Consider the following 26,430-nt stretch of genomic DNA (forward strand, 5'->3'; position numbering starts at 1 on the left):
TTTGTTTTTGAACAAAATCTGTAGTCCTTCCTGTGACCTTTTTTTAAAAAAAAGAAGACAAGGTCCAGCATCTATGGAATCCCTTCAGTCTTTGAAATGAACCCGTGTCCACAATTTTTAAGCACAAGTCCTCAAAAAACATTTAAAAATGGAAGCACTTTCATAACAGCTCAGTTTGACATCAGCTCTTTCCCCTTTCCCCACTGACTTCTATTCTGCTGGGGCTTCTTGGTGCCACACTCTATTAAATGCTGCCTTGATGTCAGGTAGTCACTCTCACCTCATCTCTGGAATTCAGCTATTTTGTGCATGTTTGGATCAAGGCTGCAATGAAGTCTGGAGCTGAGAAGTCCTGGCAAAGAATCACTTGCTAGCACTGTCAGCAACACCCTCCAGCACTTTGTTGATGATTGAATGTAGACGGATGGAGCAGTAATTGGCGGTTTGGATTTGTCCTGTTTTTTTGGATGGGACATACCTGGGCATTTCCCTGGAGATGCTGAGGGGAAGAACAGTGGCGCAGTGGCTAGCACCGCAGCCTCACAGCTCCAGCGACCCAGGTTCGGATCTGGGTACTGCCTGTGTGGAGTTTGCAAGTTCTCCCTGTGACCGTGAGGGTTTCTGCCGGGTGCTCCGGTTTCCTCCCACAGCCAAAGACTTGTAGGTTGATAGGTAAATTGGCCATTGTAAATTGCCCCTAGTGCAGATAGGTGGTAGGAGAATTGAGGGAAGGTGGGGATGAGGTAGGGAATATCGTGTTAATGTAGGATTAGTATAAATGGGTGGTTGTTTGTTGGCACAGACTCGGTGGGCCGAAGGGCCTGTTTCAGTGCTGTATCTCTTTATGACTCTATGCCATTGTTGCAGCTATACTGGAACAGCTTGATTAGGGGCGTGGCTAGTTCTGGAGCACAAATCTTCAGCACTAAAGCTAGAATGTTGTCAGGGCCCATAGCCTTTGCTGCATCCAGTGCACTCAGAATTAGATATCATGTGCAGTGAATGAAATTGAATGAAGACTGGCATCTATGGTGCTGGGACCTCAGGAGGAGACCGAGATATATCATCCACTTAGCACTTTTGGCTGAAAATGTTTGCAAATGCTTCAGCCTCATCTTTAGCATTGATGTACTAGGTTCTGCCATCAGGTCTGCCATCATCGAGGATGGGTATGTTCGTAGAGCTTCCTCCTGTCTTTTGTTTTTTAATTATCCACAACCATGCACCATTGGATGTGGCAGGATAGCACAGCCTTGATCTGATCTGTTGGTTGTGGGATCGTTTAGCTCTGTCTATGGCATCTTGCTTTTGCTGTTTAGCACGCATGTAGTCCTGTGTTGTAGCTTCACTAGGTTGGTACCTCACTTTTCAGTATGCCTGTTGCTACTCCTGGAATGCTCTCCTACACTCTTCATTGACCCAGAGTTGTTCCTCTGGCTTGATGGTAATGTTAGAGTGAGGGATATGCCAAGCCATGAGGTTACAGATTTTGGTGGAATATAATTATGCTGCTGCTATTGGCCCACTGTGCCTCATGGATGCCCAGTTCTGAGCTGCTAGATATGTTCTGACTCTATTCCATTTAGTATGGTGGTAGTGCCACACAACACAATGGAGGGTGTCCTTCGTGTAAAGACAGGAATTCAGCTCCACAAGGACTGTGCAATAGTCACTCCTACCAAGACTGTCATGGACAGAGGGATCTGCAACAGGTAGGATGGTGAGGATGAGGTCAAGTAGGTTTCCCCCCTTATTGGTTCTCTCACCAACTGCCACAAGCACAGTCTGGCAAATATGCCCTTCCAGACAGTCAGCTCAATCATAAGCTACTAACTCACTCTTGGTGATGGACATTGAAGACCACCCCACTCCACCCAGACTACATTGTGTGCTATCCTCAGTGCTTCTTCCTAGTGGTGATCAACATAGACGAATAGTGATCCATTAGTTTAAGCAGGGCAGTAGGAGGTAATCAGGAGGCGGTTCCCATACCCATGTTTGATCTGATGCCATGAGACTTCATGGGATCCAGGGTCAATGTTGAGGACTTGCAGCGCCACTCTTTTGTCTTCAAAGAATTATTACATAGTTTACAGCAACTATACATTCCATCAAGGCACAAAAGCCCCAAACGTAAAGGCAGTCAACTGTGGCTAACAAAGGACGTTAAGGATTGTATAAGATTAAAAGGCCTGTATGTTGCCAGAAATAGTAGTAAACCTGAGGATTGTCAGGATTTTAAAATACAGCAAAGGAGGACCAAGAAACTGATAAAGAAAGGGAGAATAGAATATGAATGTAAACTAGCAAACAACATAAAAACAGATTGTAAAAGCTTCTAGAGGTAAGTAAAAAGGAAACGTTTGGCTAAGACAAATGAGGGTCCATGACAGGCAGAGTCAGGAGCATTTCTAATGGGAATAGAGAAACGGCAGAGCAGCTAAATGATTACTTTGTGTCCGTCTTCACTGAGGATGATACAAGAAATCTCCCAGAATTAGAGATTCAAGGGACTAGGGAGAACGAGGAATTGAAGGAAATTAGTATGAGTAAGAAGGTTGTATTGGAGAAATTAATGGGGCTGAAGTTTGAATAGCCCCAGGACCTGATATTCTACATCCCAGAGTGTTGAAAGAGGTAACTCTGGAGATAGTGGATGCACTGGTGATCATCTTCCAAAATTCTATAGCTTCTGGAATGGTTCCTACAGATTGGAAGGTAGCAAATTTCACCCCACTATTTATGAAGGGAGGAAGAGGAATCAGGGAACTACAGACCTGTTAACCTTATATCAATGGTAGGGAAAATGTTAGAATCTATTCTAAAGGATGTGATAAATGGACACTTGGATAATAATGATCTGATTGGGCATAGTCAACATGGATTTATGAATGGGAAATCATGTTTGACGAACCTGTTGGAGTTTTTTTGAGGATGATACGAACAGAATTGATAAAGTGGAGTTGGTGGACGTAGCACACTTGGATTTTCAGAAGGCTTTTGATAAAGTCCCCCACAGGACTTCAGTTAGCAAGATTAAAGCACATGGGATAGGAAGTAATATACTGGCATGGCTTAAGGATTAGTTAATAGGCAGAAAATGGAGAGTAGAAATAAATGGGTCATTCTCGTGTTGGCAGGCTGTGACTAGTGGGATATCGGAAGGATCAGTACTTGGGCCCCAGCTGTTCACAATCGATATCAATGATTTGGATGTGGGGACCAAATGTAATATTTCCAAGTTTGCAGATGACACAAAACTAGGTGGGAAAGTGTATTGTGAGGCTTCAAGCGGATTTTGACAGACTTAGTGAGTAGGCAAGAATGTGGCAGATGGAAGATAATGTGGAAAAATGTGAGGTTATCCATTTTGGTAGGAGGAATAGATGTGCAGAGTATTTCATAAATGGTAAGAGATTAGAAAGTGTAGATGTACAAAGGGACCTGGGTGTCCTCGTCAATAAGTTACTGAAAGCTAACATGCAGGTACAGCAAGCAATTAGGAAGGCTAATGGTATGTTAGTCTTTGAGTACAGGAGTAGTGAAGTCTTGCTTCAATGATATAGAACTTTGGTTAGACCACATCTGTGTGCGGTTTTGATCCCCTTATCTTAGGAAGGATATTATTGCCATAGAGGGAGTGCAATGAAGGTTACCAGACTTGTTCCCGGGATGGCGGGACTGTCCTATGATGAGAGATTGGGGAAACTGGGCCTGTATTCTCCAGAGTTTCCAAGAATGAGTGGTGATCTCATTGAAACCTACAAAATACTTAAAGGGATAGGGTAGATGCAGCTAAGATATTTCTCTTGGTTGGGGAGTGTAGAAGCAGCGGACACAATTTCAAAATAAGGGGGAAGCCACTTAGGTCAGAGATGAGGAGAAATTTCTTTACTCAGAGGGTTGTGAATCTTTGTAATTCTCTACCCCAGAGGGGCTGTGAAAACTCATTGAGTATGTTTAAAGTAGAGATTGCTAGATTTCTAAATACCAATGACATAAAGGGATATGGGGATAGTGTGGGGAAAAGGCATTGAAGTGGATGATCAGCCATGGTCGCATTGAATGGTGGAGCAGGCTCGATGGGCTGAATGGCCTACTCCTGCTCCTATGTTCCTATTTTCCTAAAAAGATCAGTGCAGCCTTATTTGTCATGGGTAACACATCACTTTTCCCACGGAAAGAAGAGAAGGTCTAAGGTGGATGTCTTCCTAAAAGTGCAGGGTCTCACTGATGATGTCCAAGTAGCATCCGGACACCCAACAACAACCAATCACTCCACTGTAAGACCTGGAGAAAATCAAGATGTAAAGATTCAGCATCATCAACAGATGCTATAGCCTGGGAATAAAACCCTTTCTTCATTAACACAATGACTATCAGTTGCTTCATTGTCCAAATATATAATAATTCATAGTTATAAGTTTTAAAAAATCTATTTATTAAAAAATGCTCAAAGTATAATAAATATTGCATCTATTCATTTTTCCAATTTGATTTTTTTTTGTATACCACAGGTACAATATTATCCAGTGGTTACTTCCACTGATTACAGGGCGATTGATTCTTCATACAGTTGAACTGCTTCATCCTGAGACCATAAAAGAAATATATGTTCATGTGTAATGATGGTAGGTAAGGACCGAGTCAGGTTACAGCAAACAGGTCTGTGATACCTTCCTCATTCCCCTTGTTCAACAGCTTGTTTACACTCGCTGTCTAGACTCCTTAAGAATGGCCACTTGGATGAGGTACTGGAGTGTGTTGGGTGATCTTAGTGCCTTCAGGAAAGGAGGGAGGAGAAAAAGAAACACATGAGGTGACTGTTTGACAGGTATTGGAGTTCATAAAAGCATATTCAATTATAAACACAAATATGACTATTTACTTTTCTTCATAATGTCTGTATGGTACAACGTCCTCCTCTTCCTTCCCTTTTGTGAAGGCAGGGTTATCATAGGCATCTGTTGTCTGTGAATGCTGAAGCATGCCAGGATCTGAATGATCCTCATTAAATCCGCCATTAATATGGCCCTTTAAATGTTTCATCTGCACTTCTTCAAACAGCTGCAAGACCTTCAGCCAAAATGTAAGTAACTCATTAACAAGTAAATATTAAACACAGTGTTTACACTTCTAGGACTGAAGTGATTTATATGTCCAGAATAAATATTTTAAAAGGTTTCTGTGATGGTTTAATGAGAAAATATGATACCATTCCCTACACACCAGATGCTTCTGGGTTTGATTCCTGGTTTCTGTTGGGGGGACCATGGGCACTTTAGGGCCACAACTGGTCTTAATGCTTCTGGCCTAAAAAGGCCAAACACATAGCTAGGCTTCTCACTCCTGACTGCTACTCAGTGTGGATGTGAATAGGATTAGGTTTGGTTTTGATGGCCTCTTTAGTAGCCTGTTGCACAAAGAAATGGTGACTTGGGTGAACGATCAGTACCCTTGGACTGTACCCCAACAGCAGAAAGGAGCTTCACGAGAAGACGGGGAAAAATAACAATTATACTTTCAAGTATACACATGTTGTGAAGCCAATGTATGTGCTTGTTGGCATTGATATATTGCAAATAAGCCACATATAACAGTTGAAGAAACTCATTTGATCTTGATCCTCAGAATTCAGTTGGGCTAGGGGAGCAAGTGGTCCTGCTGAGTTAGTGTCACTGTTCAATGGGGGTCTCCCCTCTTTTGGATAAAGACTTTCCTCAAAAACAGTTGCAATTTTTTTGGTCAATAAATCAACCATGGCCTTGAAATTGCACATGTTGAATAAAGTATGTAACTGGGCAGAACAATGGTAGGTGAAATGTAATACAGATAAGTAAAGTATTGCATACAGGAGGAAAAACAGGCAATGCACTTCACAAACGGAAAATTAATTTAAACTAAATTATGAGAGTAGGACACAGATTCAATCTAGTAAAAATCAGATGTGAGTACAGATATCAGGAAGTTCTTCACAATGAATGATGGGTACATGGAATAGAGTGGTAAGAATGAAAACCCTGGAAGCATTTATGAATCAATTGGTTGGTAAAATGGGGGGGCGGGGGGGAGGAATGCAGGGGCGAGGGGAACTTTACAGCCTTTCTGGATGTATAAACTAAGTGGAGTCAAATGATCTTCCTCATCTGCTATTAATTTGCAAACCTTTAGGTTTTCATTTTTAAAATGATCCCCAATTGCAAGACAACAGCTTTAAAGCCAATTTCAGAGCAAATATGTTACATCAAAGCAACAAGATACTATTCAAAGTATTAGTTATAAATCATACCTGTGATTTGGGCACAAGACCAACTCTAAAGAAACCCAGTGTTCCCGTCTCTATCTTGGTACAGTCCACAACTGTAGAGGCAATGTTCTCAGGTGAAGGCCCATCACACAATACACCATCAACCTGTACCAGGGAAACAGTTTTCTATGAATAAGCACTATAATTTTATGCATTAGAAATGATCTTTAAAAGTCAAAGAATAAGTTTTAAACAAACACTACCTTGTCACCAAGTTTGGCAAAAACTTGATTGTGATGAGTAGTGTCTGCTTCTCCAGTTGGATTTGCTGATGTCACTGCTATAGGTCCCACCTGCACTTATACAGAAAGAGATTAGTTAGTACATCAGACTGAGGCAGCCCCATACTCAATCTCTGTTCCTTCTGATTTCAGCCAAAGTGTCTGTAAGGGATAATAATGAACCACAGCACCCTGACAAGTGAGGGGAAAATCAGCAATAGTTCTTGCGCCCAATCATTACGTAAATGACTTCTGCTGAAAAGTGTGAAGGTTAGATGAAACTTGAATCAGGCCCAGATAAAATCCATGCTCTCCCAAGCTCTACAATAATTGGTTTAAAAAAAAAATCATGTTTTCTCAGTGATCTTCAGTGGATTTTAAGGGTTACGAGTTTGGCCACACGATGTTCATTTTCACATGTGAGGCTTGTGCAGTGCATGTTCTCTCCAATGGTCCTAAATATGTCACATGACCCCAATTTAAGTAAATGCATGGAACTTCTTCCTGTTTCCAGCAGGCATGTGGGCTGCTCGAAAAATGACAAAAGGCAGAAACTCAATGGTAAGTTTTTGTTTCCTCAATTTTGGCTCACATCCCATTCATGACGAAAAATGGAACAGCAGTGAGATAGAAATCATCCCCCATTTAGCCATGGGATTTAAGAGACGAACATAAGCTTCAACCTCACTGTAAAGGACATTAGCCAAATCCATAGTCTTTCCAAGTATTTAATAATTGCATTATACTGTCCATTATTTTGCATGTAATTCTCTGAGAGGTGCCCAGTATTTCCTTTTTATATATTACAGACTTTGATATTAGACACAGCGTCATTGCAGGTTCACCTAGTATTACCACAGTTCAACAGCATTTTAGTGAAAGTCGAGAGTCATTTAAAATTGGCCCCATAAAATTAAGTAATTATATGACCAGAACTAACCATTGTTTCACAGGTATGGGCCTTCCCCATTGAAACAAGCAAAGAGCTGCCACTGGATTCAGAGATCAAATAAAGGCAATAAAGCATTCAAAAAATCACCAGTTATAGCTTGTATACTCAATATCAAGGGACCGATTTGGAAAGCTGAGTATCTCACCTGGTCAATGAGATGTGTAGTAACAGTACAGTCTGGAATCCTAATGGCAATGCTCTGAGGAGTTCCAATGTATTTGTCTGCATGTTTCAGTCCAAATAAGTTCAACCATTCTCCTTTCAATTATAACAACATTTGTTAATAAACATTTTCCCACATTTATTTACCTTATATTTGAGCACATGAACAATGTCCATTGCAATGTGGAGTGTTGACATACTAGGGCATGAATTCTGACTATAAAGTTTGAGTCTGTGATGCATCTATGGAACGTTCCTGTTCTAATCTTGGCAAACAGGGGAATTTTTAACAGAGACACTTCACCAAACTGAAAGAAAAAGCAGCTGGCAAGTCCTCCCAGGCTGCATTCTCATACCTCCAAAAAGTAGGCTGCATAGCAGCACTGGGAGAGATACGAGAACAGATTGCCCATCTGCCACTTGAGCTAGAAAATGACACTTGACACAGTTGATGAGGAGAAAAAAATAAACCAGGATGGGGGGATATGGAAAGTAGCAAAGGGGTCTTACCTCTGGGGATGACAAGACTGATAGATGAAGGCCAAACTCTCTGCATGAAGTCCCAGAGTAGAGGGTTCAACAGATGTTTAGCTGGTTCTAGTTGTGCTACATTGGAGATCCATAGAGACATTGGCCTCTCTTTGGCCTGTTTCTTTGTGCTATGCAAATAAAAAAAGGAAATATCTCAAACATACATTGTGTCTGTCTATTCTATTCTTATAAATCTCAAAGCATCAACATGCTGCATTTACTTATGTATTAAATGACATATCCCATGTAAGTGGTGGAGATTAAGGAGGAAACTGGCTCAGTCAACTTTGAATCCCCATGTATAGTTCTTGAATACAAGTAAGGGGTGGCACAGTGGTGCAGTGATTAACACCGCAGCCTCACAGCTCCAGCGACCCGAGTTCAATTCTGGGTACTGCCTGTGCGGAGTTTGCAAGTTCTCCCTGTGACCGCGTGGGTTTTTGCCGGGTGCTCTGGTTTTCTCCCACAGCCAAAGACTTGCAGGTTGATAGGTAAATTGGCCATTATAAATTGCCCCTAGTATAGGTAGGTGGTAGGGGAATATAGGGAAGGTGGGGATGTATTAGGAATATGGGATTAGTGTAGGATTAGTATAAATGGGTGGTTGATGGTCGGCACAGACTCAGTGGGCCGAAGGGCCTGTTTCAGTGCTGTATCTCTAAATAAATAAATGGAACATTGGACTTCCGATCGGTGTTTTCCTTTTAATCTGAGGGATGTTGTTACTTTACACATACATCCTACGGCAAATGAACTGAAGCTTCATAACTATGATGCGATCCACTCATTTGATGACAGAGTTCTGTACTCCAGTTTTGAAATAAGTCGACACTGACCTAATGAGCATTGAAATGAGATTTCAACGCTGCAATGTCACCATGTGGGTTGGCAATAAGTTGACAAACAAAGCAGACACTATATTTGCTCCAGTTGAGTGTTCATACTTCTAATCATTATTTATTAACAATAGCAAATCATCTCAGATATGTAACTGCTGTTTACTGTGTCTGAATATAGTGAAAAAGTGGCTTGCAAGATGCTTTACTGCAATGACCTTCCCTCAAGAATTGAAGATCTTTCGTACTCCCTGAAAAAAATTAAACACCCAATACAAAAAAATTCATACTTGTAAGCCTTTTCCACAGCATCTGGACGATTGCAGGCTGCCACCAACACATACACGGTGTCTGTTGGAATACCACATGTGCCTCCATTTTTCATAATCTCTGCAGAAAAAAATTTACAAAATAAAGAAAACTCATCACTCAGCTGGAAAACATTGAGCATCAAAATACAATTCTGCCAGAGATTTTCTTTTTGGAATAGGAGACTGTAAGGTTATGAGGGGAATTGGCAAGGTTAATCCTAGTAAATTGATCACTATGATCAAAGGGACTAAGGAACAGGAGACACAAGTGAAAAATTAGGAAGCTAAGAATGAATGGAAATCAGGCAAAATGTTCATGGAAAGCACCAGAGATTACAATACAGAAGGAGGCCATTGGTCCATCACACCTGGGTCAATGCATACTGTTAATCTGGAGCTATCTACCCTAATCCGATTTACTTCCCTTTTCCTCATATTTCACATTTTTCCTTTTTAGATACATATTTAATTACCATTTAAAAGTTGTGGCCACACTTGCACTACAACTTTTCATGTTCCAACAACTGTGTGTGGAAAAGAAAATTCTAACATCTCCCTTCATTCTTTTCGTGAAATCCCTGAGCTTAAACCCTGGTTACCAATTTGACAACAAATAGAAACAGCCTTTCACTATTTCCTGTCTCAAAACCATTTATAGTTTGGAAAAACTCCATTACAACTGCCTCTCCACCCATTTTTTCAGTGGAGAAAGCTCTCATTTTCAAGCTTTTCTTCATAACTATAACCTCTTATAATTCGAGTAAATCTTCACTGTTCCCTTTCCATTACTCTTAAGTTCATCCTGTAATGGGGTGCAAAAAACTGCATTGATTCCTTCAATTATAGCCTAACCATTGTCTTGTACAAATGTAACATCACTTCCTTGCTTTTATATTCAATGTCCAATATTTAAAACCCAGCTCTTAGGTTGCCTTTCTGAATGATCTTTTCTGCCCTTCCTCTTACCTTTACAGATCTATGCATTTGCATGCCCAGTTCCTTCATTCTTAAGAATCATACCATTTCGGGTATTTTCCTTTCACTGTTCTTATTTCACATTTCTGTGCCTTCAAAAACCACTACCACATATCTTTCCATCCTGTTAACCTGCCTGCATCTTTCTGTAATCTTTCTTACAGTTTGCCAAGATCCTAATTTGGTATCATCAGCAAACTCAGATTTCATTTCTCCAATGTCTTTATCCAAGTCATTTATACAAGAGTTAGTAGACTTGTAGAATAAGTTACCAGGGAAAGTCACTGAACTAGATAGTACAAGTAGGTTCAAGAGACAATTGGATATCTTTATGGAAGGTGTTTTTAATGTTTCTAATAATTTTTACATTCCTATATTATTATTTCACAACCATTTCAAATATATCAGGAAACACACCAAGCATAAATCAGCTTTAAAGCTAACAGGTGAAAGTAATTACTTGCAGGAAACAGCTGCCTGTCTGCGAGATTAAATTTAAAGAATTTTCGTGCAGAAAATAATCTTGTAACGTGGGTTTCAGTGTCTATCCTTAAAGATATGAACATAAAAATGAATTGGCAGAGTTTGTACTTAACGTTTTTCTTAAGTTTTCTTCTGAACCTTACCTGCAATTTTTCTGACTGAGGTGGATTTTCTTGAAGGCAAATGAGGGCATGTGGAGCTGCCCTGTCCAAACCCACACAGGTTCGCCCAGGCATATCCCATGGGCAACTGGGGTCTCTTAAAGCTCTGGTTAAAGAGGGTGGCCAGAAAGCAGTAAAAGCTAATCAAACCAAAAATGATGGTGACCCCAATATCATATCCAAAAGGATTTGAATTAATGGCATCCAATAGAAAGCTGATCAGAATCAACTGAAAGCTGAGAGAAAAGGCAAACCACACGACATTAAGAAAGAAAGTTCCTATCACCACAAAGCAATTAAAAAGCAGTAAACAAATAATCCCTATTGCAATACCAAACCCCCTAGTGGAACCATAGAGACCACCGTATCTGGTCAAACCCCAGATTATCCATATTTGAGCATAAAGGATAAAAGCAGAACTTTCCAGGGTTTTACCCCGAGAAAAAGAGATTGAACCACACAGAAGCTGCAGGACACCCCCAGGAATGACTATCCAGGGCAGGACCACAGTGGCTAAAGGTGCAGAGACATTAACTGATACTGTGATGGCAAAGGCAGCCACAACGTTGCAGGCATGGGCTAGAATCTCAGCATCTGAATATCTGGAGTATCCCAAATATGGGCTTTGGGTGTCTTGATCTGATTTCAGAGTTAATGCATTAATCCGAATGAGTAAACCCTTTATGATCCCCTTTCCAGTGGGAATAGTAAGGGATCCGATACTATTGAAAAGGGAAATTAAAGTTAAACAAGCAGAAGCCACAAATATGGCCACACTGACACCTTGTGCACCACCATGAAAAAAACCAATTGGATGAGCTGCTACTGCGATACAATAGGAAACAAAAAAAAGCAAGTAAATTCCATCAACAAGACTCTTACTGGTCATAAACAGAGCCAGAATGAAGAAAAGAACAGCAAGAACAATAGGGACTGGAACTGGAAAGAAGGGTTGATTGTCTTGCCAAAGCTTGTAAAGAAAAGCATAGCCTTCTGCAAATTTTAATATGGAGGTAAAACCAAAGAATGTAGCAGTCAGACTGTCAATGGCTCTGTAAGACAAAGCACAAACAACAATTTGATAGACACCTGCTGTCCACAGCCAGGGCACCTGACCAACAAACAGATTGGACGTTACACCCAAAACTTGGCATCCTAACACACTGGCAGATAGCATGTTTGTAATGTACCCCAGAACCACTGTGTCATTTTTGATGCTTTCAAATTTCATATGGGAATTATTCTTGGACAGATCAGTCCCTGGGAAAATGATGTTTCCTTTACTTAAAAAAATAAAAGCACGACCCAAGCCGAAGTAAAGCCCTATCGAGGACACAATCAAATAATTTGAAGCTACTGCAGAATGCCCAAAAGATTGATCATATAATGCAGCAATTTCATGGGCAGTAGCAAGAGAGATAGCAAAAGCAATGAAAGCCACAATCACATCCTTTTGGATTAATCCCACAACCCCGATGATGAAAAGCCCCAAGACGAAAGCTGAGTAGCCAGGGACCAAAGCATTCCTGATCCCTTCACCTTGAACTACCTTCTCCCCAATCAAGAGGTAAATAAGACCAGTTCCACACCAGAGAGCTGATACTGTCAGGCACAGGTTCACAAATAGTATAGCATGACTTGAACACTTCCTTATACCTGTAGAAAAAACAATTAGAAAAAAAAGTAAAGGAGACTGCATAGGTTTCACATCTATATATGTACATCAAACTGCATTGAGTGTATAGCATGCAAATGGGCCATTTGCCCATAAGGTCTATGCTGTACACAAGCTTCCTTCCACCCTACTTCATTTAACTCTATCATCTTATCTTTCTATTCTTTGCTTCCTCATTTGCTTATCTATCTTCCCCTTAAAAGCATCTATGGTATTTGCCTCAACTACTCCCTGTGGTAGTGCATTCCACATTCTTACCACTCTTTGAGTGAAGAAATTTCTCCTGAATTCCCTATTGGATTTATTAGTGATACTTATGACCTCTAGTTTTGGACTTGCCTAGAAGTGGAAACATCTTCTCTACATCTACCCTATCAATCTCTTTCATTATCTCAAAGACCTCTATCAGGTTACCCCTCAGCTTTCTCTTTTCTATTAAAAGGAACCCCAGACTGTCCTGATAAGTATATGCTCTCTGTGCTGGCTTCTCAAATCCCCTATATCCTTTTCAATATATGGAGGCCAGAACTGTGCACAGTATTCCACGTGTGGTCTAACCAAGGTTCATTACAAGTTGAACATAACTTTTTCGCTTTGAAGTTCTTTTCGTCTATAAAATGAATTCCAGTGCTTGATTTGCTATTTTTAATGGCCTTATTGACCTGCTTTGTTACTTTTGGTGATTTGTGTATCTGTACATTTAAATCAAGGGGAACAGATAGCTCAGTTAGCTAGCATGTGGTTTAATATAACTCCATCAGTGTGGGTTCAATTCCTGTTGTGAGCTGAGGGAGACAACAGGAAACCATCTCATATACCCTCTTATAAAAGCAAAACACTGCAGATGCTGGAAATCTGAAATAACAACAAGAAATGCTGGAAATACTCAGCAGGTCGGGCAACATCTGTGGAGAGAGGAGCAGAGTTAACGTTTCAGGTCAGTGACCTTTCATCAGAACTGGCAAAGGTTAGAAATGTAATAGGTTTTAAGCAAATAACGTGAGGGTGGGGCAAGAGATAACAAAAGGGAAGGTGTTGATCGGACAGGGTCCCAGAGGATAACTGACAAGAAGGTCATGGAGCAAAGGCAAATGCTATGTTAATGGTGTGCTGAAAGACAAAGTGTTAGTGTGGAGAGGGTGTTAATTGACAGAAAAATGAACAGCCCTGACCCAAAGCAAAAACATGAAAATAAAACGTGGGCAGGCACATGGTAAACAAAAATGATGAAACAAATAAAAATAAATTAAATATTTAAAAAATTAAAAAATAACTAAAAATATAAAGGGGGCCCTGTCACGCTCTGAAATTATTGAACTCAGTGTTCAGTCCAGCAGGCTGTAGCGTGCCTCATCAGTAAATGAGATGCTGTTCCTCAAGCGTGTATGGATGTTCAATGGAACACAGCAGCAAGCCCAGGACAGATATGTGGGCATGAGAGCAGGGGTTGTGTTGAAATGGCAAGCAACTAGAAACTCGAGGTCATACTTTCAGACTGAGCGGAGGTCATTCAATCTGCATTTAGTCTCCCCAGTGTAGAGGAGACCACATTGTGAGCAGTGAATACAGAAAACTAAATTGAAAGAAGTACAAGTAAATCGCTGCTTCACCTGAAAGGAGTGTTGGGGCCTTGCATAGTGAGTAGAGAGGAGGTAAACGGGCAGGTATTACACCTCCTGCGATTGCATGGGAAGGTGCCGTGAGAAGGGGACAAGGTGTTGGGGGTAATAGAGGAGTGGACCAGGGTGTTGCGGAGGGAATGATCCCTTCAGAATGCTGACAGGGGAGGGGAGGGGAAGATGTATTTGGAAGTGGCATCACGCAGGATGTGGCAGAAATGACAGAGGATGATCCTTTGGATGTGGAGGCTGGTGGGGTGGAAAGTGAGGATAAGGGGAACATTGTCGCAGTTCTGGGAGGGAGGGAAAGGGGCGAGGGTAGAAGTGCGGGAAATGGGCCGGACACAGTTGAGGGCCCTGTCAACGACAGTTGGGGGGAATCCTTGGTTGAGGAAAAGGAAGACATATCAGAAGTGCTGTTGTGGAAGGTTGCATCATCAGAGCAGATGCGTTGGAGATGGAGAAACTGGGATAATGGAATGGGGTCCTTACAGGAGGCAGGGTGTGAAGAAGTGCAGTCAAAGTAGCTGTGGGAGTCGGTGGTCTTGTAATGAATATTAGTAGACAGCCTATCCCCAGAGATGGAGGCAGAGAAGTCGCAGGAGGGAAGGGAAGTGTCAAAGAGGGTGTCATTTAAAGGTGAGAGAAGGGTGGAAATTGGAAGCAACGTTGATAAAGTTTTACAGTTCGGGGCGGGAACAGGAAACGTCACCGATAAAGTCATCAATGTAGCGGAAAAAGAGTTGGAGGAGGGGGCCTGAGTAGGATTGGAACAAGGAATGTTCGACATATCCCACAAAAATCATGCATAACTGGGACCCATACGGGTACCCATAGCAACACCTTTTACTTGAAGGAAGGGAGTGGAGTTGAAGAAGAAGTTGTTCAATGTGATCAAGTACAGCCAGGTGGAGGAGAGTGGTGGTGAATGGGGACTGGTTGAGCCTCTGTTCAAGGAAGAAGCGGAGAGCCCTCAAACCGTCCTGGTGAGGGATAAAGGTGCAGAGAGATTGGACATCCTTAGTGAAGAGAAGGCGTTTGGGACCAGGAAACTGGAAATTGTTAAAATGACATAGGGCGTCAGAAGAGTCATGGATGTAGGTGGGAAGAGACTGGACCAGGGGAGAAAAGACAGTCAAGATGGGAAGAAAAACATTCAGTGGGGCAGGAACAGGCTGAAACAATGGGTCTGCCTGGACAGACTTGTTCGTGGATTTTAGGAAGGAGGTAGAAGCAGGCTGTCCGGGGTTGCGGGTCTATGAGGTTGGAAGCTATAGAGGGAAGATCTCCAGAGGAGATGAAGGGCAGTGACCATCCTGTGGACAGTAGATTGATGTTTGATGGTGGGGTCATGGTCCAGGGGGAGGTAGGAAGAAGTGTCTGAGAGTTGACGCTGAGCCTCTGCAAGGTAGAGAAGCCAGACAACAACAGCGCCACCGCTATCTACAGGTTTGATGACAATGTCAGGATTTGACCTGAGAGAACGGAGTGCAGCAAGTTCAGAGGGAGACAGGTTAGAGTGAGTGAGGGCGGCAGAGAAATTGAGACATCTGCTCTCTCGCCGATAGTTTTCAATGAAAAGATCCAATAGGGGTAACAGGCCAGAGGGAGGGGTCTAGGTGGAGGGAGAAGCCCGGAGGCGAAGGCGAACCTTTTCCCTGGTCATGTTCATCTCTCCTGGGTGGAGAAAAAGAACAAAGGATCTGTTCTTGGGCAGACCACTGCCATGACATGGCACCCTTAAATCCCTTTTCTCAGGTATCCCATTCAGACTCATTATCCAAGCATTGCCTCCTTATTCTTCCTCCCAAAATGCACCACCTCACACATATATACAGAAATTAATTTGCCAATTGCATGTCCATTCTGCAAGCAATAAATGCCTTCCTGCCACTTTGTGTTAACCACACTTCCCAATTTTGTGTCATCTGCAAATATTGAAATTGTATCAAGTCCAAATCATTAATGTAAATTATGAACAATAGTGGTCCCAGCAACAAATAATCCCTGTGGAACCCCATTTCCCACCTTTTGCCAGTCTGTGGAACTACCCTTAACCCCTACTCCCGGTTTTCTCTTCTGTACTCAGCATGCACACAAGCATAGACATATGTCTTTAATGGGCTCACATTCCCTTTATCACTGTTTCTTAATATATTTATAAAAAGGTTTATTTTTAGCTTTCATATTCTTTGAAAGTTTTTTTCATATTCCCATTTTGCATCTTATTATTTCTTTGCATCTCTTGTTTTTTTTTACAGCTCTCCTAGTCTGAAAGATTTGAACTTTTTCTTGCATTTGGACAAACCAAGGCTAACAAATGAAGTAAGAAACAGTAATAAACGCAAAGAAATGGTTTGCAGACGGCTGCCTTTTAGGGGTATATACTTGTTTTTTATTGAATCAAATATTTCATTTCATTTCTTATCCCTGAGAAGTTTGCCTTACCTAAATTTATACCAGGCATTGGTGAAGCCAGATGTGGAGTACTATTTGCAGTTTTGGTCTCCTTACCCAAGGAAGGACATACTTGCCTTAAATTGAGGGCAATGACGATTCACTAGACTGGTTCATGGGATGAGGGGATTGTCCTATGAGGAGAGATTGAGTAGATTGGGCCTACATTTCCTGGAGTTTAGAAGAATGAGAGGTGATCTAATTGAAACATATAAAAATCTTAAAGGGCTTGACAGGGTAGATGCTGAGAAAATATTCCCCTGGCTGATGAATCAAGAACATGGGGTCAGTCTCAGAATAAGGGGTCGGCCATTCAGGACTAAGATGAGGAGAAATTTCTTCACTGAAAGGATTGTGAATCTTTGGAACTCTCTACTCCAGAGAGCTGTGGATGCTCAGTCGTTGAGTATATTCAAGACAGAGGTTGATAGGTTTTTTTGGGTACTAAGGGAATTGAGGAATATGGAGATAGTGCAGTGAGATGGAGTTGAGGTAGAAGATCAGCCATAATTCTTGTTGAATGGTGGAGCAGGCTCGAAGGCCAAATGGCCTACTCCAACTCCTATTTATAATGTTCTTATGACTCCCTCTTCTGCCTTTCAAATCTAGTATCAAATTTAATCATATTATGTTTCCTACGTGCAAGATGTTTCCTTACTCTCAGGCTGTTAACTAATTCTGGTTCAGTGGTCATCACTATATCTGGTTATTATCTTTCTTATCTTCCTCCACAGATGTAATGCACGTGATTCTTTACAGTTTTTCGCAGTCTTTGTCTATTCACTGATTAGCATTTTATTCCATTTAGGATTAGTTTTACAAACACATGTACACACACACACCTAAACAAGAAAACTACATTGAATAGACCAAATAGCTATCTTCCATTCAAAATAAACTTCAATTACCATTAAAATTACAACTTTTTTTAATAACATTTTTTAAAACACAAGACTGTCTTATTAGAAATTAACATTAAGGGCAAACTGGTCAATGTGCATAGATAAGATACTTTCTTTGTCAAAGCAGCAGAAGTAAAGATTTGCAGTTGTGAGTGAGGAAGAGAGGGGATTGTTTGATGGAGAGGCCAGAGAGCTCGCTGTACATGAAAACAATTTGGCTTTTAACTGTAACCATTTTACAATGAGGGCAATAGATTTATTTTAGATACTTTTTAATATCATATCAGCAGTTTAACATCTGAAAAAATAAATCTTGCCAGCACAACATTAACAATGGATGTTCAGGCAGCTTCGTCAGAAAATTGTTTTCTTTAAAAACAAACAAAAGTGGACCACCCCTTACCATAATTTGTGATAATTGGTAACCTGTTGCACTGAAGACACAATTACAGTTGTTTAGAAATAAAAGACCTGCATTTATATTGTGCCTTTTGTGACCTCAGAATGTTACAAACACTTTACAGGAAATGAAGTACTTTTTGAAATGTAGTCACTGTTGTAATGTAGGAAACATGGCAGCCAATTTGTGCACAAGAAGCTCCCACAAACAGCAATGCGATAATGCCCAGATAATCTGTTTTAGTGGTGATAGTTGAAGGATATATGTTGGCCTGCACACCAGGGTTAACCTCCCTGCTCTTCTTCAAAACAGCACCACTTGAGTGGGCAGATGGGGGTTTAATGTCTTATTCTAGAATGTGTTTTAAAATGAAGTGAACTAAATGGCTTAAGAGGTGCTATTCCCATCTTCCAACATCTTCCATCAATATTAGAAAGTGAGTCTTCAGGAACATCATTCTGGTTTATACAACTGCCAATTTGAACTGTAAACTCATGTAGATAAGCATCTTAAGTATCAGGTCAACTGATGATTAAATTTGGAAATGCACAAGCTGATTTTGTAATGAATCATACCGACCAGGAAGGTCACAGGCTCCAATCCTGGTCTGTTCTAATTTAGTGGATCTTACCTGGGGTCGAAATTGGGGTAATACGAAAGAACCTTTGGGCCAAAGAGCAGAACAACCATATTTCCCGCTCAATATTTCGTGACCTCTGCTTAAAAGTGCTGTGTGTGGATTTTGGTTGAGAACTTGGCTTTGATGCTTGCTTGGCTAATATTTTGTCTGTTTATATTGGTTCGGCCTGCACATGAAGAAGGCAGAGTCAAGGAGGGCTAGTTAGTAGCACTGGAGCTGCATCCCACTAGAAGTTGGCACTTTTAGAAAATTTGAGGTGGGTGGGGTTGGTTGAAGAAATGAAAGATCAATTAAATGTCTGGCGTGACTGCTTTCAACGAAATTGTCTCAAGTAATATTACTGCGCCCAAAATTCTGTTCAGGAAAGTGTTACGTCATTGGAGAGTGTGCGAACAAGACTGCAGCGAGAAGTTAAACTGCAATACAAAAGACTGGAATGCCCCCAACTATAACGGATCCTATATTCTATGATGTTTGTACAGTATTTGTACTATCCTGCTGCTTACCAGTATAGCCCAGGAGAGCCGCCACGATAAGTAGTAAAACTCCGAGAGCCGAACTGGGAATCAGCGGGACTCTGCTGTAGTGTTTCACAGCCAGCAACAGCGCACCTGATACACAAAAGGAAATAAACAAGGCATTAAAAAAACAAGCAACAGGGAAGAAATGACTTTAATGAATCAACTAGAGCAATTTAATTTCAGCGTTTACCTGCACATGTACCTAGAATTCCCACGGAATAGTGCAGCGTCTCGGTGGCTTCGTCCTTTTGCGGCATCTCAAGGTCCAGCAGTGTAAAGATTTGTTGAACGCTTGCTACCTGAGCTGAGCTCTATGAAATGTGATAATTCTCTTTAGTATTTCAGAAGGACGCCTGTCTGATCTCTGTAATGTGTTGCTACTAACTTTCCAATCCCCGCTTTCGCCAGCAGAATGCGTTACTGCTTCTTTATAACAACTCTCCGCACCCTCCTTTCAGAGTTCCAGATTATACACTATTGGATATGCAAATCCGACAGGAAACGTCCAATCGGGAGTTTCACACACACGCTCTGATTTTCATACAGGAGTTCTTTGAGACAGAACATCCGTTTGTTTTCAGAGATTCTAAAATGATGATTGAAGTGAAAAGATATTTATAATATAACAGCCTGGCGTCCGTTTTATAATTAAATAGAACATGAAATTGTCAAATACAGAGAGACACAGTCACAGACACAGGTGCGAGATATCTCCTGGGGAAAATATTAATGATAAATAGGCTGCTGTTTCAGAGAGAGTTTTAAAGATGGGATCCATTCCGGATTAGCAGAAATTACAAACTTCTCGCTTACCACCGAACCTATACCGTAGGGGCGGGGGGGAGGGGGGAAGGTGGAAAACAGCAATTTATATACATAAGGAACTGAAATAGAAAATACTCGAATGAACCCATTAAGAGACGGGCGAGGTCCTGTAATTGAGACAGTTCCTCCACCCAAAACTTTAATCTTTCCTCCGATAGATTGGGAGCCACGGGCTGTGTTTTGTTTTATTTACAATTATCAGCATTTACGATTTTATCTCAAGAAGGGAGGATGTTGGAAACCTGAAATAATCCAGACATTCGAGCTGCGGAAACAGACCGTTTCCCCATTAAATCCAACATGGGTAGAAAAAGGACAATGTTAGCATTAAGAGCAAAGGGAAATGTTACGAATAGGACCGGGGTTAGTCGAAACGATGACACTAGTCAGACTGTGGCTGGGCGGAAAATACAGTCTCTATTGACACAGGAACTGAATTCAAGTCGAAAAAGAGTAGAAAAGACATCAGATTCAGACATCGGATAGGATAGATTTTCCTTTTGGTGTTGGGAAATCTATTCCATTTCTGGTTCTCAGTCTGTCGCTAAATCATTAATAAATAATTGGGACCCGGCTATCACACTGTATTTCAGAACTATTGGCCAAGGACGGGAAAAATCACGTATTTGGCCAACAATGTAGAAGAAACGACTACACTGACCTTGAGATCGATATAATTTACCCTTTTATTTGCATAACGTTGCAATAAAAATGCTCATTTCTTCCTGGTCTGGGCGAGATTCACGACCGCTGACGTGATGGTAAAGAATACTTGAGTTAATCTTACAACTATGGGTGAAATTTAAAGCTGACTATTTCCTGAAAACGGGAATAATCTGATTATATTTGCTGCTGATAGCTGTGCGCTCAGAAACAATGTAAATGTAAATTTCCCAGTGCACAATGGTGGGTTTAGAAAAGGCATTAATAACATCTCCCCGCAATTTTCATATTCCCGTCCCGGCTACTATTGCTAAAAATGTGTAAAGCTGTCATAGATTAATCATGGAGTCTTCGACTGGAATCATACTGCACTGTGTGCGAACTCAACAGCGCACTAGAGGGTCGCTTCAGAGTGTTGGATAGTCTCTTGAGGTAGTGCCAAGTTTCCATTGATGAGTCCCACAAACCATCTCACATCCATGCGAAAGTGGCAGAGTAACTGCCCAAGCAGGCGATTGTGTGTAAACGTGGGCAAATACATGTCGCATTGAACATTATCCACGCTTAAATTGTACAGTCCCCCTGAAATTAAAACTGAAATTAGTTAATTACAATGTGGATTGTGTAAGGACTATTTGTGGGAGAAGGTCTATGTTACTATATTTGACATCTAGTTTGACCTAGTACACCTACTCAGCATCTATGCTCCAACACTCTGCTCCCCACCTGAAGCTAAAGATCAGTTCTAGTTCTACGAGAAACTCCATAACATCATTAGCAGCATCCCCAACACCGAACACCTATTCCTGCTGGGGGACTTTAATGCCAGGGTTGGGGCCGACCATGACTCATGGCCCTCCTGCCTTGCGCGCTATGGCATTGGAAGGATGAATGAGAACAGGCAGAGACTGCTTGAGTCGTGTACCTATCATAACCTCTGCATCACCAACTCGTTCTTTCACACTAAACCCTGTCACCAGGTTTCATGGAGGCACCCAAGATCACGTCGTTGGCACCAGCTAGACCTCATTGTCACAAGGCGAGCCGCCTTAGACAGTGTTCAAATCACACGCAGCTTCCACAGTGCGGACTGCGACACCGACCACTCCCTGGTGTGCAGCAAGGTTAGACTCAGACCAAAGAAGTTGCATCATTCCAAGCAGAAGGGCCACCCGCGCATCAACACAAGCAAAATTTCTCACCCACAGCTGTTACAAAAATTTCTAAATTCACTTGTAACAGCCCTTCAAAACACTCCCACAGGGGATGCTGAGACCAAGTGGGCCCACATCAGAGACCATCTATGAGTCAGCTTTGACCACCTACGGCAAAAGTGCGAAGAGAAATGCAGACCGGTTTCAATCTCATAATGAAGAGCTGGAACCTGTCATAGCCGCTAAGCACATTGCACTGTTGAACTACAAGAAAGCCCCCAGCGAGTTAACATCCGTAGCTCTTAAAGCAGCCAGAAGCACTGCACAAAGAACAGCCAGGTGCTGCGCAAACGACTACTGGCAACACCTATGCAGTCATATTCAGCTGGCCTCAGACACTGGAAACATCAGAGGAATGTATGATGCCATTAAGAGAGCCCTTGGGCCAACAATCAAGAATATCGCCCCCCCTCAAATCCAAATCAGGGGACATAATCACTGACCAACGCAAACAAATGGACCGTTGGGTGGAGCACTACCTAGAACTGTACTCCAGGGAGAATGTTGTCACTGAGACTGCCCTCAACGCAGCCCAGCCTCTACCAGTCATGGATGAGCTGGACATACAGCCAACAAAATCGGAACTCAGTGATGCCATTGATTCTCTAGCCAGCGGAAAAGCCCCTGGGAAGGACAACATTACCCCTGAAATAATCAAGAGTGCCAAGCCTGCTATACTCTCAGCACTACATGAACTGCTATGCCTGTGCTGGGACGAGGGAGCAGTACCTCAGGACATGCGCGATGCCAATATCATCACCCTCTATAAAAACAAAGGTGACCGCGGTGACTGCAATAACTACCGTGGAATCTCCCTGCTCAGCATAGTGGGGAAAGTCTTTGCTCGAGTCGCTCTAAACAGGCTCCAGAAGCTGGCCGTGCGCGTCTACCCTGAGGCACAATGTGGCTTTCGTGCAGAGAGATCGACCGTTGACATGTTTTTCTCCCTTCGTCAGATACAGGAGAAATGCCGTGAACAACAGATGCCCCTCTACATTGCTTTCATTGATCTCACCAAAGCCTTTGACCTCGTCAGCAGACGTGGTCTCTTCAGACTACTAGAAAGGATTGGATGTCCACCAAAGCTACTAAGTATCATCACCTCATTCCATGACAATATGAAAGGCACAATTCAACATGGTGGCTCCTCATCAGACCCCTTTCCTATCCTGAGTGGTGTGAAACAGGGCTATGTTCTCGCACTCACACTTTTTGGGATTTTCTTCTCCCTGCTGCTTTCACATGCGTTCAAGTCCTCTGAAGAAGGAATTTTCCTCCACACAAGATCAGGGGGCAGGTTGTTCAACCTTGCCCGTCTAAGAGCGAAGTCCAAAGTACAGAAAGTCCTCATCAGGGAACTGCTCTTTGCTGACGATGCTGCTTTAACATCTCACACTGAAGAGTACCTGCAGAGTCTCATCGACAGGTTTGCGGCTGCCTGCAATAAATTTGGCCTAACCATCAGCCTCAAGAAAACAAACATCATGGGGCAGGACATCAGAAATGCTCCATCCATCAATATTGGTGACCACGCTCTGGAAGTGGTTCAAGAGTTCACCTACCTAGGCTCAACTATCACCAGTAACCTGTCTCTAGATGCAGAAATCAACATGCGCATGGGAAAAGCTTCTACTGCTATGTCCAGACTGGCCAAGAGAGTGTGGGAAAATGGTGCACTGACACGGCACACAAAAGTCCGAGTGTATCAAGCCTGTGTCCTCAGTACCTTGCTCTATGGCAGCGAGGCCTGGTCAACGTATGTCAGCCAAGAGCCGACGTCTCAATTCATTCCATCTTCGCTGCCTCCGGAGAATACTTGGCATCAGGTGGCAGGACCGCATCTCCAACACAGAAGTCCTCGAGGCGGCCAACATCCCCAGCTTATACACACTACTGAGTCAGTGGCGCTTGAGATGGCTTGGTCATGTGAGCTGCATGGAAGATGGCAGGATCCCCAAAGACACATTGTACAGCGAGCTCGCCACTGGTATCAGACCCACCGGCCATCCATGTCTCCGCTTTAAAGACGTCTGCAAACGCGACATGACATCCTGTGACATTGATCACAAGTCGTGGGAGTCAGTTGCCAGCGTTCGCCAGAGCTGGCGGGCAGCCATAAAGGTGGGGCTAAAGTGTGGCGAGTCGAAGAGACTTAGCAGTTGGCAGGAAAAAAGACAGAGGCGCAAGGGGAGAGCCAACTGTGTAACAGACCCGACAAACAAATTTTTCTGCAGCACCTGTGGAAGAGTCTGTCACCCTAGAATTGGCCTTTATAGCCACTCCAGGCGCTGCTCCACACACCACTGACCACCTCCAGGCGCTTACCCATTGTCTCTCGAGACAAGGAGGCCAAAGAAGAAGAAGAAGAAGTTTGACCTATCAGACACAGAGCCAGTTAGCCACAGTTAACCATTTTACATACAACCATTTTAACCATTGATGGTTGTCTTCTTACAGGTGAACTACTGTTAAAGACCGTACCATGATGGGGCTTCGCTACTTTTTTTTCCAGCGCACTCAGTATTCCTTCGAATGCATTGGTGAAGTATTTAATAGTAAAACTTGCTCGTGCTGTACTTGTTGTAAGTGTATATGCTGAGTGTCCTATGGGAAGAGTGCCGCACTACAAATAATTATGGGTTGCTATATATTAATTATTCTGAAGAAATATTTGTTGCTGCTTCTTTCGAACTCAGCCCACGAAATGTATGCGACTGACAGCTGTGCCTGTCCCCACACTCAGCTCTCCCAACAGGGGGCGCACCAACCACACAGAACATGTTCAGAGGAACTCTCCCTATACTTTCTGCCCAATAAATGCCTCAGCTCCAATGAACCTCAGAACAGCACTCCCTAACATATTGATGTGACATTTTTCAATTTCTCACAGCAACTATCTGTGTTCTCTCTGAATGAGAGAGAAAGAGTTGCTGTCAAATTAGGGATAGTTTTGGATCAAAACTGCCCAATATATTTCACATAGGTGCCTTACAGCCAGGCGACAGAGAAGATTGTCCTCTCATTACCTTAAACTGTATTCTGTTACTGTTTTTCTCTCCACAGATGCTGTCTGATCTGCTGAGTGTTCCCAGGATTTTCTGCTTTTGTTTCATATTTCCAGCATCCACAGTATTTTGCGTTTGTCCTCTCATTAATATGGGCTGGATTTGGACCTAGATCTCAAAGGTTGCTAAAGGCAAGTCATGCTTGACAAATTTAATGCAATTTTTTGAAGAAATGACTGATGAGAGATAATGAGAATGCAGTGAATGTGGAATATGTGAATTTGCAAAAGATATTTAATGCTATGTCACAAAAAATTTGTTAGAAAAATCCAGGCACATGGTATAAGAGGAAATGTAGCAGCATGGGTAGAAATTTACATTAACAATCAGAAAATAAAGACCTAGAGAGATAGGTGTTGCTCATTTTGGAGAACAGTTGGGAGTGGTGTACCCAAGGGTGAATGCTGGGTCCACTCTGGTTCTCACCAGAATCATGGGAATCAGGGGGAAAACTCTCCGCTGTTTGGAGGCATACCTAGTGCAAAGGAAGATGGCTGTGGTTGTTGGAGGTCAATCATCTGAGCTCCAGGACATCACTGCAGGAGTTCCTCAGGGTAGTCTCCTGGGCCCAACCATCTTCAGCTGCTTCATCAATGACCTTCCTTCAATCATAAGGTCAGAAATGGGGATGTTCGCTGATGATTGCACAATGTTCAGCACCATTTGTGACTCCTCAGATACTGAAGCAGTCCGTGTTGAAATGTAGCAAGACCTGGACAATATCCAGGCTTGGACTGATAAGTGGCAAGTAACATTCGCGCCACACAAGTGCCAGGCAATGACCATCTCCAACAAGAGAGAATCTCACCATCTCACCTTGACATTCAATGGCATTACCATCGCTGAATCCCTCACTATTAACATCCTCGGGGCTACCATTGACGAGAAACTGAACTGGAGTAGCCATATAAATACCATGGTTACAAGAGCAGGTCAGAGGCTAGGAATCCTGTGGCAACTAACTCACCTCTTGACTCTCCAAAGCCTGTCCACCATCTATAAGGTACAAGTCAGGAGTGTGATGGAATACTCTCCACTTGCCAGGAAGGGTGCAGCTCCAACAAAATTCAAGAAGCTCAACATCATCCAGGACAAAGCAGCCCACTTGATTGGCACCCCATGCACAAACATTCACTCCCTCCACCACCAACGCACAGTGGCAGCAGTGTGTATCATCTACAAGATGCACTGCAACAATGCACCAAGGCTCCTTAGACAGCACCTTCCAAACCTACAGCCTCTACCAACTAGAAGGAAAAGGGCACCAAATGCATGGGAACACCACCACCTGCAAGTTCCCCTCCAAGTCACACACCATCCTGACTTGGAACTATATTGCCGTTCCTTCACTGTCTTTGGGTCAAAATCCTGGAACTCCCTTCCTAAAAGCACTGTGGTTGTACCTAGCTCCCATGGTCTGCAGCGGTTCAAGAAGGCAGCTCACCACCACCTTCTCAAGGGCAATTAGGGATGGCAATAAATGTTGACCTAGCCATCGACACTCACATCC

At 42.5% G+C, this 26,430-nt stretch overlaps 1 protein-coding gene across 1 annotated transcript; it reads right to left on the reverse strand.

Moving 5' to 3' along the window:
- Positions 1-4,458: 4,458 nt before the first annotated feature.
- LOC137377905 (uncharacterized) lies at positions 4,459-19,581 on the reverse strand. The gene is made up of 10 exons (XM_068047978.1): positions 19,344-19,581; positions 19,139-19,243; positions 10,922-12,595; positions 9,300-9,399; positions 8,153-8,301; positions 7,626-7,738; positions 6,511-6,600; positions 6,290-6,412; positions 4,889-5,076; positions 4,459-4,781 (listed from the first exon to the last, which is right to left on the reverse strand). Exons 1-10 carry the CDS (start codon positions 19,408-19,410, stop codon positions 4,775-4,777), a joined length of 2,616 nt encoding a protein of 871 aa, XP_067904079.1. The 5' UTR covers positions 19,411-19,581; the 3' UTR covers positions 4,459-4,774.
- Positions 19,582-26,430: the final 6,849 nt, after the last annotated feature.

This window comes from Heterodontus francisci, chromosome 15 (genome assembly GCF_036365525.1).
Source record: "Heterodontus francisci isolate sHetFra1 chromosome 15, sHetFra1.hap1, whole genome shotgun sequence".
In the NCBI taxonomy this organism is placed as follows: Eukaryota; Metazoa; Chordata; class Chondrichthyes; order Heterodontiformes; family Heterodontidae; genus Heterodontus; species Heterodontus francisci.